Here is a 13561-nt window from a genome sequence, read left to right as displayed (position 1 = left end):
CGCGTGGCTCGTCGAGGGACCACGAAGCCGCTCCCGACGCGGGCCTCACGTTGCTTCTTCTCATCCTGATCACATTGATACCATCGCCTTGCAAGGGAATCACGCTCACACTGGCTCCATCGACCATGGCATCGACCGCCATTTATCCCCCTCTCTTGCTCTCCCTTCCCCTCCAGATCTCACATCGTCTGCCCCCCTCCCTCCAATCAGTCGACCCTCAAGTAGCTCTCGTGACGCACGTCTTCCTCTCCCTCTTCGCCTCCATCTTTACAATCCACCCAGCCTACCTACTTCCTCTCTCGCTCTTCGGCCTCATCAGCTCTCACCCGGCCTTGACGTCTTTATTGCCGCACTTCCTAGCACTATGGGTCGTATCGATTGGCATGGACATGGCGTGGTTGCTGCGCAAGTCTGCTGATGCAAACCTACTGGTCACGGCAGCCGTCGGGGCGAGCATGGTGCTCAAGCTACCTTCTGCGGCAGCAGTGGCGCAAGTCGTGAGATCTGAGGGGTACATACAAGAGGATGGAGGTGCAACTGGCTTCGCTGGGCTTGGAGGAGGAAGAGGTGTGTCACTGCCGGGTGGTGGACTGTGGAGCGGGACCGGTGCGGCAGGAGGTGACCGTGAAGCGGGTGGGTTTAGGGACGGTTGATGTTCAGTTGAGATCGTCTTGTGGCTCGTACGCTGACGCTGCTCCCGCATCCCTGCACAGTCCCTGGCGCATACAACAGCGTCTACGCAGACGAAGAGGGGGATGAAGACGCTCAGGAGGTCCATCATCAGCATGGAAAGCCGCCAGCAGCAGCGGGACGGGGTGGCTACAGCAGCATCGCTTAGATACCAGCAGCAGACAACCAATCAATCAATGAACACTTGCGCAGGGGTAATCACTTCTGTATTGCTACACCGCCCGAAGGCGAGAGACTGAAAGCGAGCGAGTGCGAGCGAGCGAGAAGAGTAGAAGGCCATCATAGAGGGACGTCAAACTCGTGTGTGGACATGACCCGCCTCGCGGTCTATTCGCACGCCTACTGAGCCAACGCCTTGGGCGCGCTCCTCATAGCGGAGAAAGCCGCGAAAAGCCTGGCCTGCGAGCTAAACAGAATCGCCGCCGTCAAGACAGACTGGGTCAACTTAGGCCCAAGTCCCCTGTAAAGCCCTGCTACTCCCTCATTCTTGAGAATCTCCGCCAGTTCACCAAAGAAGTTCCTCTTCGCCCCCTTGGATGGCCCACTGCCAGCCTGCTGACGACTCTTCACCAGGACCTGCGGGTAGGTCAGTCCCGTAGCAAAAAGCTTCGAGAGGGCTCCGAGGATGAAGAAATCAAAGTCTGAAAGAGAAGCAGAAACCCCGCGTGCCAGGCGAGACTTCACAAGAGCGTTCTTGAACTGCTCGAAGGCCGTGTACTGGAGGATAGGGTTGATGACCAGGAAGAGGGCAGGGCCAAGACCACGCCACAAGGCAGGAATTCCGTCTGACTTGACGATGTGCTGAAGCGTCTCGAGGAACGTAAGCTTCTTGACTGGCTGTGCGGGCTTGCCTCCAGGCTGTTTGGCGTCTACGACCTTGCCTCCGTCGCCGACGCGTACCGTCTGGCGAGTGTTGATGACCCAGATCGGATTTGTGATCACAGTGGTTGCTGCCCCGGCCATTGCGCCTGCCAGCATAGACTCGGCGGTGCTGAGAGCACCGCCAGCGGCAATCTTGGCTGCGGCAGTGGTGGCGTTGGCGGCCGCATCCTTGTTCTTGCGGGCGAGAATGGCCTCGCGAGCCGTCTCGAAGGCTCCGTAGTAGACGCTGTGAAGGCGGGTGTGAAGGTGAGGAGACGTTGATGACGTAGGAAACCTACGTGCGCTGCCACTCACAAGTTCGTTACACTAATGCCGAGCAAGGAAGAGCTCAACCCCGAGTACAATCCAGAGATACCCTCCTCAGCCAGAATCTTCTGAGCCGCTTCGATGGCGCTCTTCTTGTCCTTGCGCTGCTCGACGGCCGCTCGCATCGAGATGCTGACGAGCGGGTACGTGGCTGTCATTGCGATCATGCCGCCGGCGCCACCTGCGCAGGCGTGGATGATGCCGTCTGATACCATGGTGAGATAAAGGGAAGGAGAGGCTGATGCGGGGGAAGAGGGGGTTGGTCAGCTACGGTTGGGTCGAAAGAGGGCAGTGAACGACATGCTCACTCGGTGGCTACTAAGAATGAGGTGACTAAGATGTAGGTGTTTCGAGGGCTTCGGCAGCTGAGCTCTTGTTGGTAATCCTCGTAGCTTTGGCGTGTGTTGTCTTGGAGTTGATTAGGTCGACAAGAAGCACAGCGTAGACCGGCTCGGTCCGGCCCTGACTTGACGCTCGACGTGCTCTTTCAGATGCCGGCGGACAGACGAGGCACCATCGGAGCGATCAGGGCGCGTCGACCAAGATTGAGGGGGGTGAGAGGCGACAAGCCGACGACGACAACAGCGATGGCGACCGATACCAAATGGAAGGGCCGAGCAATGTGCATCACAGTGCTACGCGGCACGTTAAGGAGAGCGTGAGCCTCACGTGAAGCAGCCTGACGAGCATCGCTCGACACTGGGGAAAGCTGTGGGCTCCGGCTCTGCTACCAGGGGTCCGCCTGGTGCCCGTACTGACATTCTCATTACTGAAAGAAGGCCCCAGCTTATCCTGTCCCTCTGATTTGGCCTCGGCGCTCTTTCGACTAGAGACTTCAATGCTATTCGAGTCCATAGAAGACACAAGCTGAGCAAGAGCCAGTTGCAGCCATCTATCGATCCCGCCTGTTCCACGCGGCAAGGCTCGCCGGGTGGAGAGGAGGCGCGGACAGAGACGAACGTACGTCGAGGTGAATTGAGATTTTGGCGTTGAGCCTTCAGGAGTATCGCACTTCTCACCTCACAGAACACCGAGCAAAATGGCGACCGCAGCATCGGATCCAGAGACAAGCGCAACCAGCCTCGTTCTCGGCTCATCAGCATCGCAACGAGTCCCCCTCCTGGACGAGGAAGGCGAGCTGTCCCCTGCGTTCGAGGACGCTCTTTCCTACATCTTTCAGAAGTACTCCTCCATCTCCCTCTCGCCAGAACCAGCAACAGCATCAACCTCGACACCCCCCACGGGAACCTCTTCTGCCTCTAGCAGCAGTCTCGCATCCGGCTCGCCTCGCAAACCTCAACCTGAGCTGGGGTCGCGCCCGCCAAAGGGCGCCGTAATGACTGACGTGGCCTTGGATCGCTTCGCGTATGATACCAACGGCCAGCCTTTTGATAAGGACAGCAAGGAGGAACTGAAAACCTTTCTGGATTGTGACGATAACGGGAGCTTGACGGTGAGCGTAGGAGGAGGACGGCGGGGAAAGAAGGTCGGGGACCGCGATGCTGATGCTGATGTTTGCGCTTCCTTGCCGCAGTGGTCTGGCTTCATTCAGATGTATCACCTGCAGGCCGACAATGATGTCGAGGAAACTTGGAAGTGAGCATCAAGAAACGCACCGCGTGTCTGAGCTTGACGAGCAGCAGACTGACTCTCCTCTCCTCCTTCCCCAAAAAGGGACTTGTCGACGCACGGCTTGTGAGCTTCGCCTAGACTGCAGTGAGAGAGGGAGGAAAAGCACGACAAGCTGACTTTGCGCCTTGCCTCTCACAGTCAGAGCAACCTGGAGCTGGTGTCAACGAGGCGTGAGGGCGAGGAGAAGGGGGCTGGTGAAGTGACTGCGCCCAAGGAGGAGGAGGAGAGTAAGTTGGAGAAGGCAGACCAAGATGATACCACAAAGTCGACCAGCAAGACAGGCAAGCAAGATGTAGCTTTGACGGAGGGTCAGTAGCTGTCGCACTTCTTGACTTACAATCACGATCTAATCTAGCATGAATTGCCCCACTCCGCCTGATCATGACTCGCAGCTTCGCACGCAGACCCCGATACCACCCTCCTCACCCAGCTCCACATTCAGCACATTCTCCGGCTCTCATCCAAAACGACGTCCCTCTCCTACCACCTCACCACACACCTACGCCTCAATGGCGTCTACTGGGGCCTCGCCGCCCTCGAGCTCATGTCGCCAGGCTCCTCTCTCCTTCCCGCACAAGATCTGGTTGATTTCGTGCGATCATGCTACGATGCAAGCTCAGGGGGCTTCGGGAGCTTCCCAGGTCATGACGCACATGTGTTGAGCACCTGCTCAGCCGTGCAGGTTTTGGCCATCAAGGGACGTTTGGAAGACTTGCCAGATCGAGAGGCGACGGTGGCGTTTATTCTCTCGCTCTTCAACCCAGTCACGGGACTTCTTTACGGAGATCGGTCGCGACTAGAGGAGGACAATCGTTTCCTCTATTGCGCCGTGAATGCTCTGGCGCATCTGAGTGCATTGGACAGGCTGGATAAGGAGAGAGCGGTGCAGGGCGTATTGAGCTGCGTGAATTTCGATGGCGGGTTCGGGCGGGTGCAAGGAGCTGAGAGCCATGCTGCTCAAGGTGAGTCTGCGATTCACCTGCCACGCTCTACTCTGTCTGAATCTGACGCTCCTCATCCGTTCGACCGTACAGCCTTTACGTGCCTGGGCATTCTCTCCATCCTCTCCTCATTAGATCGCCTGCCCTACCAGGGACAGCGCGCCGCCGCCTGGCTCTCAGAGCGTCAGCTGCCCGGTGGTGGCTTGAATGGCCGCCCACAGAAGTTGGAGGACGTCTGCTATTCGTGGTGGGTACTGAGCTCACTCAGTATCTTGAGGAAATTGGACTGGATTGACGGGGAGAAGTTGAGACGGTTCATTTTGTCGGCACAGGTGAGTCTGAGGAGCGTCGACGACCATATTTGAATAGCTCCCATCATTCTGACTTCACATCTTTCTTGCGCCCAGGACCCGGACCTCGGAGGCATCGCAGACCGACCGGGCAACGTGAGCGACGTCTATCATACCTTCTTTGGGTGCGCTGGCCTCTCTCTATTGGGACATGAGGGTCTGCAGCCCATCGACCCAGTCTATGCCATGCCGCAGCGCGTGGTGCGTGAGCTGGGCATGGAGAGACCGTACCAGCGAGCGCTGATAAAGCCAAGTAGCTGAGGATCGGTAGCTTAATGAGGATTTGGAATTTCTTCTTGGCCATTCCACTCAACCTTGTACATCATATCTGCATTTTGCACTTTACGGCGTGACAGTAGCCACAATCCTCCTAGAGTGCTTCGCCTTCCTGAACTCGCACAAGTAGATTCCCTGCCATGTCCCCAGGTTGAGCCTGCCGTCCGTGATGGGCACCGAGACGGAGCTGCCACACAAAGTGGCTTTGGTGTGGGAAGACGAGTCGTCTGGTCCCTCATCGGTGTGGACCCACGGCCACGAGTCAGGAACGATCTTGTCAAACGCCATGGTCATGTCCGTGCGGACGTCGCGGTCGAAGTTCTCGTCTGCAGGGGAAGGAGGGGCGGGGGCATGGCAGAATAGGTTAGCTCAAGTGAGAGCAAAGAGGGGCCGGAAAGAAGAGGTGTACTCACTGATGGAAAGACCGGCTGACGTGTGCTGAATGAAGAGGTGCAAGATGCCCACCTTCGTGCCCTTGAGGCCTTCGGCGATGTGCTTTGACACCTCATTGGTGACGAGATGGCAGCCCTTGCCAGGCGATGAGAGAGTGAAGGTTGTTTGCCAAGGCATGGTAGATGCAGATTGCTGACAGTTGCAAGCAGGTACTGAGGAGGATGCTTTGTTGCTTCGAGGCGTCCAAGGCTTTTCAACACCAGGCCAAGACCAGTAAATGAGAGCGAGGGCGAGTAAAGAGAGAAGCGCCCAAGTGGGATCGGTGTAGTGACGTGCCTTGCGCGCTTTTGCGTCTAGCTTGTGATGCGGAGAGGAAGAATAGAGCGTCGACTTAGTGTCTGGCTCTGGCTTTGGTTCGGGAGGTAGTCTGCGACGAGTTGGTGGTGGAGGGTAAGAAGAGGACATTTTGCTCGCCAATCGAAGCGCAGAGGGAGCGACGTCGTGTGCTGCGAAGGCGGGCAGAGTGGAGGCGGCTGGATTGGGCGACGCCTCGTGGCTCTGCGTCACTGCGCCTAGTCGGCAAGTCTACGAGCACGAGCAACGACGGCCGAGGCTACGAGCTACACGAGAGCAGAGAAAGGGCTAGACAGACGAGGTCGTTTCGAAAGAAGCATTCTGATTCATTGTGACGGGCCAGACGATGGACGTGGCGGCGGAGGTGATGTTGGCTCCCGGTGGGTGGAAGCTGGCTTGCTTGCGATGCGATCCCCGGGATGCAGATGACGCTGTTCCTCGCCGAGGTAGAGGCGCTTGTACAAGACGACTGCGGGGGAGAGAGAGTGTGAGATGGACAATCATTGACTTTGCTCTTCCGACTCACATCCAGACGCCACGGCTAGAGGGAGGGAGAGCATCATCATCTGAAGGGACAGAGAAGATCAGCGATCCAGCTCTAACTCGAACCTAAAGGCTTCCACGCTGGTGGCACCCACCCTCAGCCTCCTCTGATCAGGCGTCAAAATGACCCTTGCCATGATGATAGCTGGCCGTGTGCTGTGCTATGCTCCTTGCGAAGCCTTTTTGATGAGGCTGCCTCGTAGAGGATGGATCGGGCCGACCCTTGATCGCCAAGGAGGAGCTGCTTCCGTCATGAGAGAGACGGCGGGCAGGCGGGCGGGCGGCAGCGGCGTCGCCGCTCAGGTCGATGCGAGTGCAGCAGGATGACGGCGGGCTGCCGAGGAGGCCGCAGGGAGGGTGCGAGAGTGAGTGAGTGAGAGTGCAAGCTTCTTCTCTCCTCGCTCCATCCTTACCCTTCATCCGTATCCCTGCAACATCATCCTCCAGATGGCATCCATGTCATCGCTGGGCTATTCGTCGCCCCTCGACTCTAATCGAGTCAGGGCGCAGCCCTTTGTCAAGTTAGCCATCGTCCTCTCGACTGCCCTCGGCCACGCCCTTGCAGCCCCTGTCGTTGGACGTGATCATCACCAGCTCCCCTTCTCCGCATCAAGGCACCACGACGAAGATGAGGGTCCACGCTCTACTGGTCAGCTCATCATCGACTTGCTCGGCGTTGCTGGCCTCGTCGCCTTGGGAGGCATCTTTGCCGGCCTGACGCTCGCTCTCATGGGACTCGATGAGCTGCACCTTCAAGTCCTCTCGAGCTCGGGCACAGACCTTGAGAGGCGCAGAGCTTCTAAAGTGCTCAGGCTTCTCGCAAAGGGAAAACATTGGGTTCTCGTTGTCTTGCTGCTGGGAAACGTCATCGTCAACGAGACGCTGCCCGTCTTCCTCAGCGACTTTGGTGGTGGACTCGCGGCCGTCTTCACATCGACGATTCTCATCGTCATCTTTGGCGAAATCGTATGTATGACCGTACAGCGTCGAGTGCTCGTCATTTACTGACCTGCTGTTTCCTCGGCCCCCGCTGCCCAGGTTCCGCAATCGGTCTGTGCTCGCTATGGTCTGGCCATTGGCGCCTTCTGTGCTCCCCTCGTCAACCTCACGATGCTCGTCTTTGCTCCCGTTGCCTGGCCCACTGCCAAGCTCCTGGACTGGTGCCTGGGCGAAGACCACGGCACGACGTATCGCAAAGCCGAACTCAAAACGTTTGTCTCCCTGCACCAAACGCTGGGTGCAGAGAACCTGAGCGAGGACGAAGTGACCATTATCCGCGCCGTCCTCGACCTCAATGACAAGACAGTCAAGGACGTCATGACGCCCATCGAAGATGTCTTCATTCTCTCGGCAGACACAGTCCTCGATGATGAGGGTGTGAGCAAGCTTGTCAACTCGGGCTATTCCCGTGTCCCCGTTCACGAACCAGGAAAGAAGGATGCCATTCTCGGCATGCTGCTCGTGAAGAAGCTCATCCAATACGACCCAGAAGACGCTATGCCCGTTTCGTGGTTCACCCTTACCCCCTTGCCTGAAGCAAGCCCCGAACTCACCCTCCTGGACTGCCTCAACTACTTCCAACAAGGACGCTCCCACATGCTCCTCGTCTCCTCCGCACCTGGCGAGTCAAAGGGAGCAATGGGCGTCGTCACCCTCGAGGACGTAATCGAAGAGATGATCGGCGAAGAAATCGTCGACGAGTTCGACACCATTTACAGCAATACGATCAAGGTACCGGTACAGCGTCGTGACCCCTCTCAGCAAAAGGGCGCGCCCGGCGCATGGGCTCCGCTCATCAAGGGAATCATTGAGCGTCGTCGCAAGTTTGGCGGCCCGGCTCGCACGCCTCTGCGCTCAAGCTACGGCGTACCAGCCAGCAAGACGGGCGGGATTCCCTCGGCGCCAAAGGAGGACGGCAGTGCCGCAGGCGGTCTGGCCGGCAGCCTTACCAAGACGACCAGCGGTAGCAATGGTCGTGCGATGGATAAGGTACAGATCAAACGCACCGCCTCGCCAGGTCCATACCCTGATGGGCAGCAAGCAGGTCAAGGCCAAGCCGGGATGACCTCACGCCGAGCGTCGGACGTCTACTCGCCCAAGACTCGTGTCAAGTCCCTCTCCCGTCACAACACGATGGAGACGGGCAGCCCAGTCTCTTCATCGCCCGCCGACCGCGATTCTCCCGCAGCAACGGACGAGCGTCGTACGTCTTCGCCTGCGAGGGGACGCCCCGGCGGGGTTGCGGTCAGGAATGAAACCCTCCCGCCCGCACTGGCAGAAGGGGCTGCACGACCGGCAGCCGGTATGACGGCTGGTCCGCAGGAGAATCTGGTTGACGTGAGCATTCCGGAGGATGCGGAGCGACAGTCCGGCAAGGAGGAGACAAAGCAAGAGCAACAGCAGCAAGGGGCCTCCTCATCATCCGGACAGCCGCAAGCACAGTCGAGTGCCGCCTCCGGCACATATGCATCAAAGGCGACAGAGGCGTCAGGAGGCAAAGATGGCAAAGACGACGATACCTCTTCACAGAAGCCGATCATCGTCGAGCTCGGCCCCGGCAACTCTGGTCCCGCTGCCGTGCTGCAGCCAGAGGACATTCCACGCGAGGCTAGCCCGGAGATGTCGAGGAGTAATTCAGTGGATGCCAAGGGGAAGAGTGGCGGCGAGGAGGGGAACAAAGACGCATCGTCAGGCCACGGGGAGGGGTCCAAGAAGACTACTGGCGGTGGCGGTGGTGGTGGTGGTGGTGGCGGCGGCGGAAAGAACAAAAAGAAGAAGAACAAGAAGAAGCATTGAGCGGGATCGACAATGAGGGTTTGGAGGAAGCCCCGCAGGAGCGGCAGCAGGGGCTTCTTCGCCGCCACCATCAAACAGCATCGCAAGTCGCCGTCCCATCGGCCCGTCTTCGCCATCACGATCATCTTACGGACTCGCTCGCCTACTCTATCCATTCCCCGTTCTCTATCATCCATCACACTGAGGCGCCTCCCTCAAAATAGCATGCATCGCGCATTGACGTGACGCCGAGGCGAAGTAGCCGCTGCCGCCGATTCTACTCTACTCTCCATCATCCAGGAGGCGTCATGGCCTGATCTATTGCAATACGATCGTACTTCTCCGCCAATGTAGACCATATTGTTATCGAGGAGCAGGACTCAGGTTGCACAGAACCAGTTCACGCCCAGTCGATCGCCTCGTGCCCCTCACTGGCCGACATCATCTTCCGTCACAACATCAGCCACATTGCCTTGTCGAGAAGACCACATCTAGTAATACATTGTCGTGTCGTGTCAACTCAAGCTCAAGAAGCAAGCACAGGCAAGTCGAAACATCAATCATATCTCTGCCTGTCCCTTAATCTCACCCTGTCGATGCCCTGCCTCCAGCGGGCTCTTCTTACTTCCTCGGCCACTGGCTGCGCAGTGCCCGACCCTGGCGAATCGTCCTCATCCTCGTCCCTGTCCTCCTCTCCATGGCGCTCATCGATCCACTCCTGATCCTGCTCCCCGCCATCACACCCGTCCTGACTCGCTCGCGCAAGGACGGAGCGCTGATCCCCAGCGAGGGCAGGCCCCCCATCACTCGAAGGGCTCGTGGCGGTAGTGGCAACGCGAGTGCTGCTTGCGAAGGGATTCGCTGAGGCAAGACTGCTCGCACGTCGGGCACCGCTGTCTCGTGATGCCTCCCCTTCTGCTCCGTGCCCTCGTTGTGGCACGGCTGATGCTCGTCTTGACGATCTCCCTCCTCCACCCTGTCCTGGGCCCGATCCCTGCGCCTGCGCAGCATGATCGAACATCATAGCTCGAAGTCCAGGCTGGCGATTGGCATTGAGTACTTGATTGCGCAGGATGGTCTGTTCCGTCGCTGCCTTCTTGGCAGCTGCCGCGTGCGCGATCCGCAACCTACGCATGCGTCGACGGATAAAGGACGGTTGGTAGTGATCAACCATCTCGCCCACGCGACCCATCCAGCCAGAGTGGCTGTGCGTGGGGCCTGTCTGGGCGGAGGTCGTGGGGTTGGAGTCCGATGATCCGTCCTGCGTGCGGTGATCGTCTACGACCGAGACGCTGGTGAGGGCAGGACCGTCTCGACCGGCCTGACGGTCTGGCTGTTCGCCCGCAGCAGCATCGTCCTGACCTTCCTCTGCATGCGTGGCAATTTCGCGAAGCTCAATATCTTCGTTCTCCGTGCTTGCCTCTGCTTTGCCCCTGATCCTCCTACTGAGCGTAGAGTCCTTCAAACCGCCCTCGGACGTCGTCGTCAAGGTAATCTTGTCCTTGATCCTCTTGATGCCCAACAACACGTCAGACCCATCCTCCGCAGCCTGCTCTGCTTTCCTTCTTTGCCTCTCCTCCTTTTCTAATTTCCTCTTGATCTTCTCCCTCCTCTTCTTTCGTCTCGCCTCGCGTTCTGCTCGATCCTCGACCTCACCGATTCCCATACCAGCGCCGCACCACCACCAAAAGCCCAGCCATGACTGCCAGATGGTCAAAGTCCAGCAGATGTCTGGCAACCACCATAGCCGGTCGTAGCGAATCTGGACAAAGGACATCGCCGTGTTCATGACGGCAAGCCCCATAGCTCCGCCGCCGAAGGCTGCGGTCCCGCCATCTGAGCGCCATGCTCTTCGTCGATTGACGAGACCGCCCCAGATGATGAGGGCGCAGGTGTATAGCAATGTGAGAGTACTGTTGCATATGTTGCGGATGGCGTCGCCCAAATCGGAAGTCTTGACATCATCCTCCGGAGAGAGCCAGGTGAACTCCATCCCGGCAGCCGCAATGGCTAGGGGGCCGAGCATCCAGAGGATGAGACGGGCCTCGAGTGCCGAGGGGAAGAGGAGAGTGAGGAACTGGATGTGCGTCAGGTGGATCAAAACGGTAGTGATTGCCCGCATGAGTAGGAAGAAGGCTTCCTGCACTTTGGTCCATGATCCGTCCCCTGGTGGGAGGCCGGACGCGAGGTAGGGAAACATGAATGGCCACTGGTGGCTCTTTGCCTCGAGGGAGGTCAGATTGGTATTGAGGTGAACGCTCAAGTTGATCAACAGGATGAGGGTGCTGCTGATTTGCAGACTCCAGTTGGCGCGACTTAAGGGCAGGTGGTAGTGGACGGTGAAGAGGAGGTGGACACCTAGGACCGAGACGAGGGCGATGTTGATTCCCGCGACTACGATTTGAGCGGGCATGGAGAAGGCAAAGTCTGGCATGATGGCCAGGAGATTCTGGTGTGAGAGTGCAGTTGCTGTCGCCGAGGGTTGACCCTGGATTGTCGTGGCCGACGTGGGAAGCTCCGAGGTGTTGGAGGCAGTGAAGGTTTCCTCTGCTACTTGGCGGCGCACCACGTCTTGGACGATGGAGGGTATGCTTGTGGGCGCTGCAGCTTCGTAGCTGGGCGTCTGGTAGTATACGTTGCCATTGCTGGGACTCGAGCCTGCTCCGTGGCCCTGAAGCAGTTGGTCGAGATTCCCCTGGTCAGCAAGCTTGGCGCCACCAAGCCGGCCCTCGCTCGATGGATATAGGCGCGCAGCAGCATGACCAGGTCCAGGCTGATAAGAGGGCGCTGCCGTGGACATGATGGACGGCATGGCCGCCAAGCCTTGTGCGGGAATGTCTCAAGGCGTGATGTCGAGGTCGAAGAAGGTGATGATGGTGATGGAAGGAGGGAGTGAAGGCAATCCAAGCCAAGCCAAGCCAACCCCGGACGACGAGGGAGCGTGCCATCTCTCGACTGGCTGCAGTGCAGTCCACTCTCGAGTCGAGCGACGCCCGGCAGCAGCGGCTGCGTTTCCGTTTGGCCGAGTCGAGTGAGCCAGGTCCAAATCGCAGCTCAGCTCGTCCTGATCCCTTCTTCCGCTTCCAATTCCAAACCAGAGGAGCAGGCCATTATGGTGAGCAACGAGAGGCATCCCTTCACTACGCTAGGTAGCTCAGCTGATACCCCTCTCTACTACCGCTCGCACTTGCAGTCGTACATGACCGCCAATAAGGGCGGCTCGGCCAGCAGTGGCTCAGAGACGGCAGAAACGCCCATCCTCTGCGAGTCGTGCTTGGGGCCCAACCCTTTCATCACCATGACCAAACAGAGCTACGGCAAGGAATGCAAGGTGAGTGTCAGGAGCGACAATATGATGGCGAGAAGATTCTTAGGGCTTGCGCTGACCTTTGCCCCTGCCATCCGCCACCTCGCCCGCCAGATCTGCGATAGGCCCTTTACCGTCTTTCGCTGGAAGCCAGGACAGGGCTCACGCTTCAAGAAGACGGAGATTTGCACCACTTGCGCTACCATCAAGAATGTCTGCCAGACCTGCGTCCTTGACCTGCAGTATGGCCTACCCGTTCAGGTCCGCGATAGTGCCTTGGGCCTCAAGAGCCAGATGCCAACGAGCGACATCAACAAGCAGTACTACGTCAATAATCAGGAGGCGAGGATCGCAGACTCGGCCGCTTCTGGATCGCAGATTCTCTCAGCTATTGGACCTGCCACGTCTGCAGGCCATGACATGCTCAAGCAGCTCGCTCGGAATCGCTCGGGTGGGCCCAATTACAATCGCAACAAGCCGCATCTATGCTCCTTCTATGCAAAGGGGGAATGCAAGAGAGGGGATGCCTGTCCGTTTAGGCACGAGTTGCCTGTGCAGAACAACCTCAGCAATCAAAACATCAAGGACCGCTTCCATGGCCGGAACGATCCAGTGGCAAAGAAGATGCTGAGCAGTGCAGCGTCGGATGCTGGTCTGACGCCCCCAGATGATCGTGAGGTGGTGAGTATCAGATCGCGGTGGCAGGTCGTGGTTCCTGGCGATCATCTACTAACAAACCTGTCCTCCCTCTCACGCACGCAGACATCCCTCTTCCTTTCCTCCCTCCCTGAAGGCATCACAGACGCAGAGATCCGGACCTGGTTCGTGAGCAATGTCTCGACGCTCGAGCCACACCAAATCAAGTCCATCACACTGGTTGCGACTAGCAAATGCGCCTTTGTCAACTTCAGAACGAGGCATGCGGCTGAAGAGGCTGCCTTGAGGTGTTCAGCTAAGATGGAGTTGGGCGGGCAGCAGATTCGAGTAGCGTGGGGAAGGAGTAGACCAAAGAAGGCTGGCACCGCAGGGGCGGGTGCAGGGGCGACGGTCAGCGCTGCGACTACCGCCAAGGAGGTTTGAGAAGGAACAGAGATCTCCGTTGTAATCATCTC

The 13561-nt window shown here is 58.4% G+C and overlaps 8 protein-coding genes across 8 annotated transcripts; 4 read left to right on the top strand and 4 right to left on the bottom strand.

The window, feature by feature from the left end:
* The first annotated feature begins 99 nt into the window (after nt 1-99).
* BDZ90DRAFT_230886 (hypothetical protein) lies at nt 100-842 on the top strand. The gene is made up of 2 exons (XM_025505644.1): nt 100-633; nt 714-842. Exons 1-2 carry the CDS (start codon nt 126-128, stop codon nt 836-838), a joined length of 633 nt encoding a protein of 210 aa, XP_025363490.1. The 5' UTR covers nt 100-125; the 3' UTR covers nt 839-842.
* Nucleotides 843-872: 30 nt separating this feature from the next.
* On the bottom strand, nt 873-2233 carry BDZ90DRAFT_230884 (mitochondrial carrier). Its single transcript, XM_025505643.1, has 3 exons — nt 2187-2233; nt 1867-2116; nt 873-1798 (listed from the first exon to the last, which is right to left on the bottom strand). The coding sequence occupies exons 2-3, from the start codon at nt 2091-2093 to the stop codon at nt 1030-1032; spliced, it is 996 nt and encodes a 331-aa protein (XP_025363489.1). The 5' UTR covers nt 2094-2116; nt 2187-2233; the 3' UTR covers nt 873-1029.
* A 249-nt stretch (nt 2234-2482) lies between these two features.
* On the top strand, nt 2483-5062 carry BDZ90DRAFT_245552 (terpenoid cyclases/Protein prenyltransferase; the record flags this gene model as incomplete). The annotated part of the gene is made up of 4 exons (XM_025507516.1): nt 2483-2500; nt 3941-4472; nt 4545-4783; nt 4859-5062. The coding sequence occupies 4 exons, from the start codon at nt 2483-2485 to the stop codon at nt 5060-5062; spliced, it is 993 nt and encodes a 330-aa protein (XP_025363488.1).
* Nucleotides 5063-5143: 81 nt separating this feature from the next.
* On the bottom strand, nt 5144-5647 carry BDZ90DRAFT_217783 (hypothetical protein; the record flags this gene model as incomplete). Its single annotated transcript, XM_025504333.1, has 2 exons — nt 5144-5403; nt 5491-5647. 2 exons carry the CDS (start codon nt 5645-5647, stop codon nt 5144-5146), a joined length of 417 nt encoding a protein of 138 aa, XP_025363487.1.
* A 405-nt stretch (nt 5648-6052) lies between these two features.
* BDZ90DRAFT_133369 (hypothetical protein) lies at nt 6053-6457 on the bottom strand. Its single transcript, XM_025503389.1, has 2 exons — nt 6351-6457; nt 6053-6293 (listed from the first exon to the last, which is right to left on the bottom strand). The coding sequence occupies exons 1-2, from the start codon at nt 6388-6390 to the stop codon at nt 6151-6153; spliced, it is 183 nt and encodes a 60-aa protein (XP_025363486.1). The 5' UTR covers nt 6391-6457; the 3' UTR covers nt 6053-6150.
* A 357-nt stretch (nt 6458-6814) lies between these two features.
* On the top strand, nt 6815-8233 carry BDZ90DRAFT_209515 (DUF21-domain-containing protein; the record flags this gene model as incomplete). The annotated part of the gene is made up of 2 exons (XM_025504047.1): nt 6815-7333; nt 7406-8233. Coding segments are annotated over 2 exons (1347 nt in total), but the record flags the coding sequence as incomplete, so codon positions are not given.
* A 1143-nt stretch (nt 8234-9376) lies between these two features.
* BDZ90DRAFT_230879 (hypothetical protein) lies at nt 9377-12010 on the bottom strand. The gene has a single exon (XM_025505642.1). It carries the CDS (start codon nt 11940-11942, stop codon nt 9699-9701), a length of 2244 nt encoding a protein of 747 aa, XP_025363484.1. The 5' UTR covers nt 11943-12010; the 3' UTR covers nt 9377-9698.
* Nucleotides 12011-12209: 199 nt separating this feature from the next.
* On the top strand, nt 12210-13529 carry BDZ90DRAFT_278281 (hypothetical protein; the record flags this gene model as incomplete). Its single annotated transcript, XM_025509077.1, has 4 exons — nt 12210-12257; nt 12336-12473; nt 12564-13130; nt 13212-13529. Exons 1-4 carry the CDS (start codon nt 12255-12257, stop codon nt 13527-13529), a joined length of 1026 nt encoding a protein of 341 aa, XP_025363483.1. The 5' UTR covers nt 12210-12254.
* Between the last annotated feature and the right edge of the window lie 32 nt (nt 13530-13561).

This window comes from Jaminaea rosea (assembly GCF_003144245.1).
Source record: "Jaminaea rosea strain MCA 5214 unplaced genomic scaffold BDZ90scaffold_3, whole genome shotgun sequence".
Taxonomy (NCBI): Eukaryota; Fungi; Basidiomycota; class Exobasidiomycetes; order Microstromatales; genus Jaminaea; species Jaminaea rosea.
Note: the sequence above shows the minus strand (reverse complement) of the source record. Positions and strands in the feature narration are given on the sequence as shown.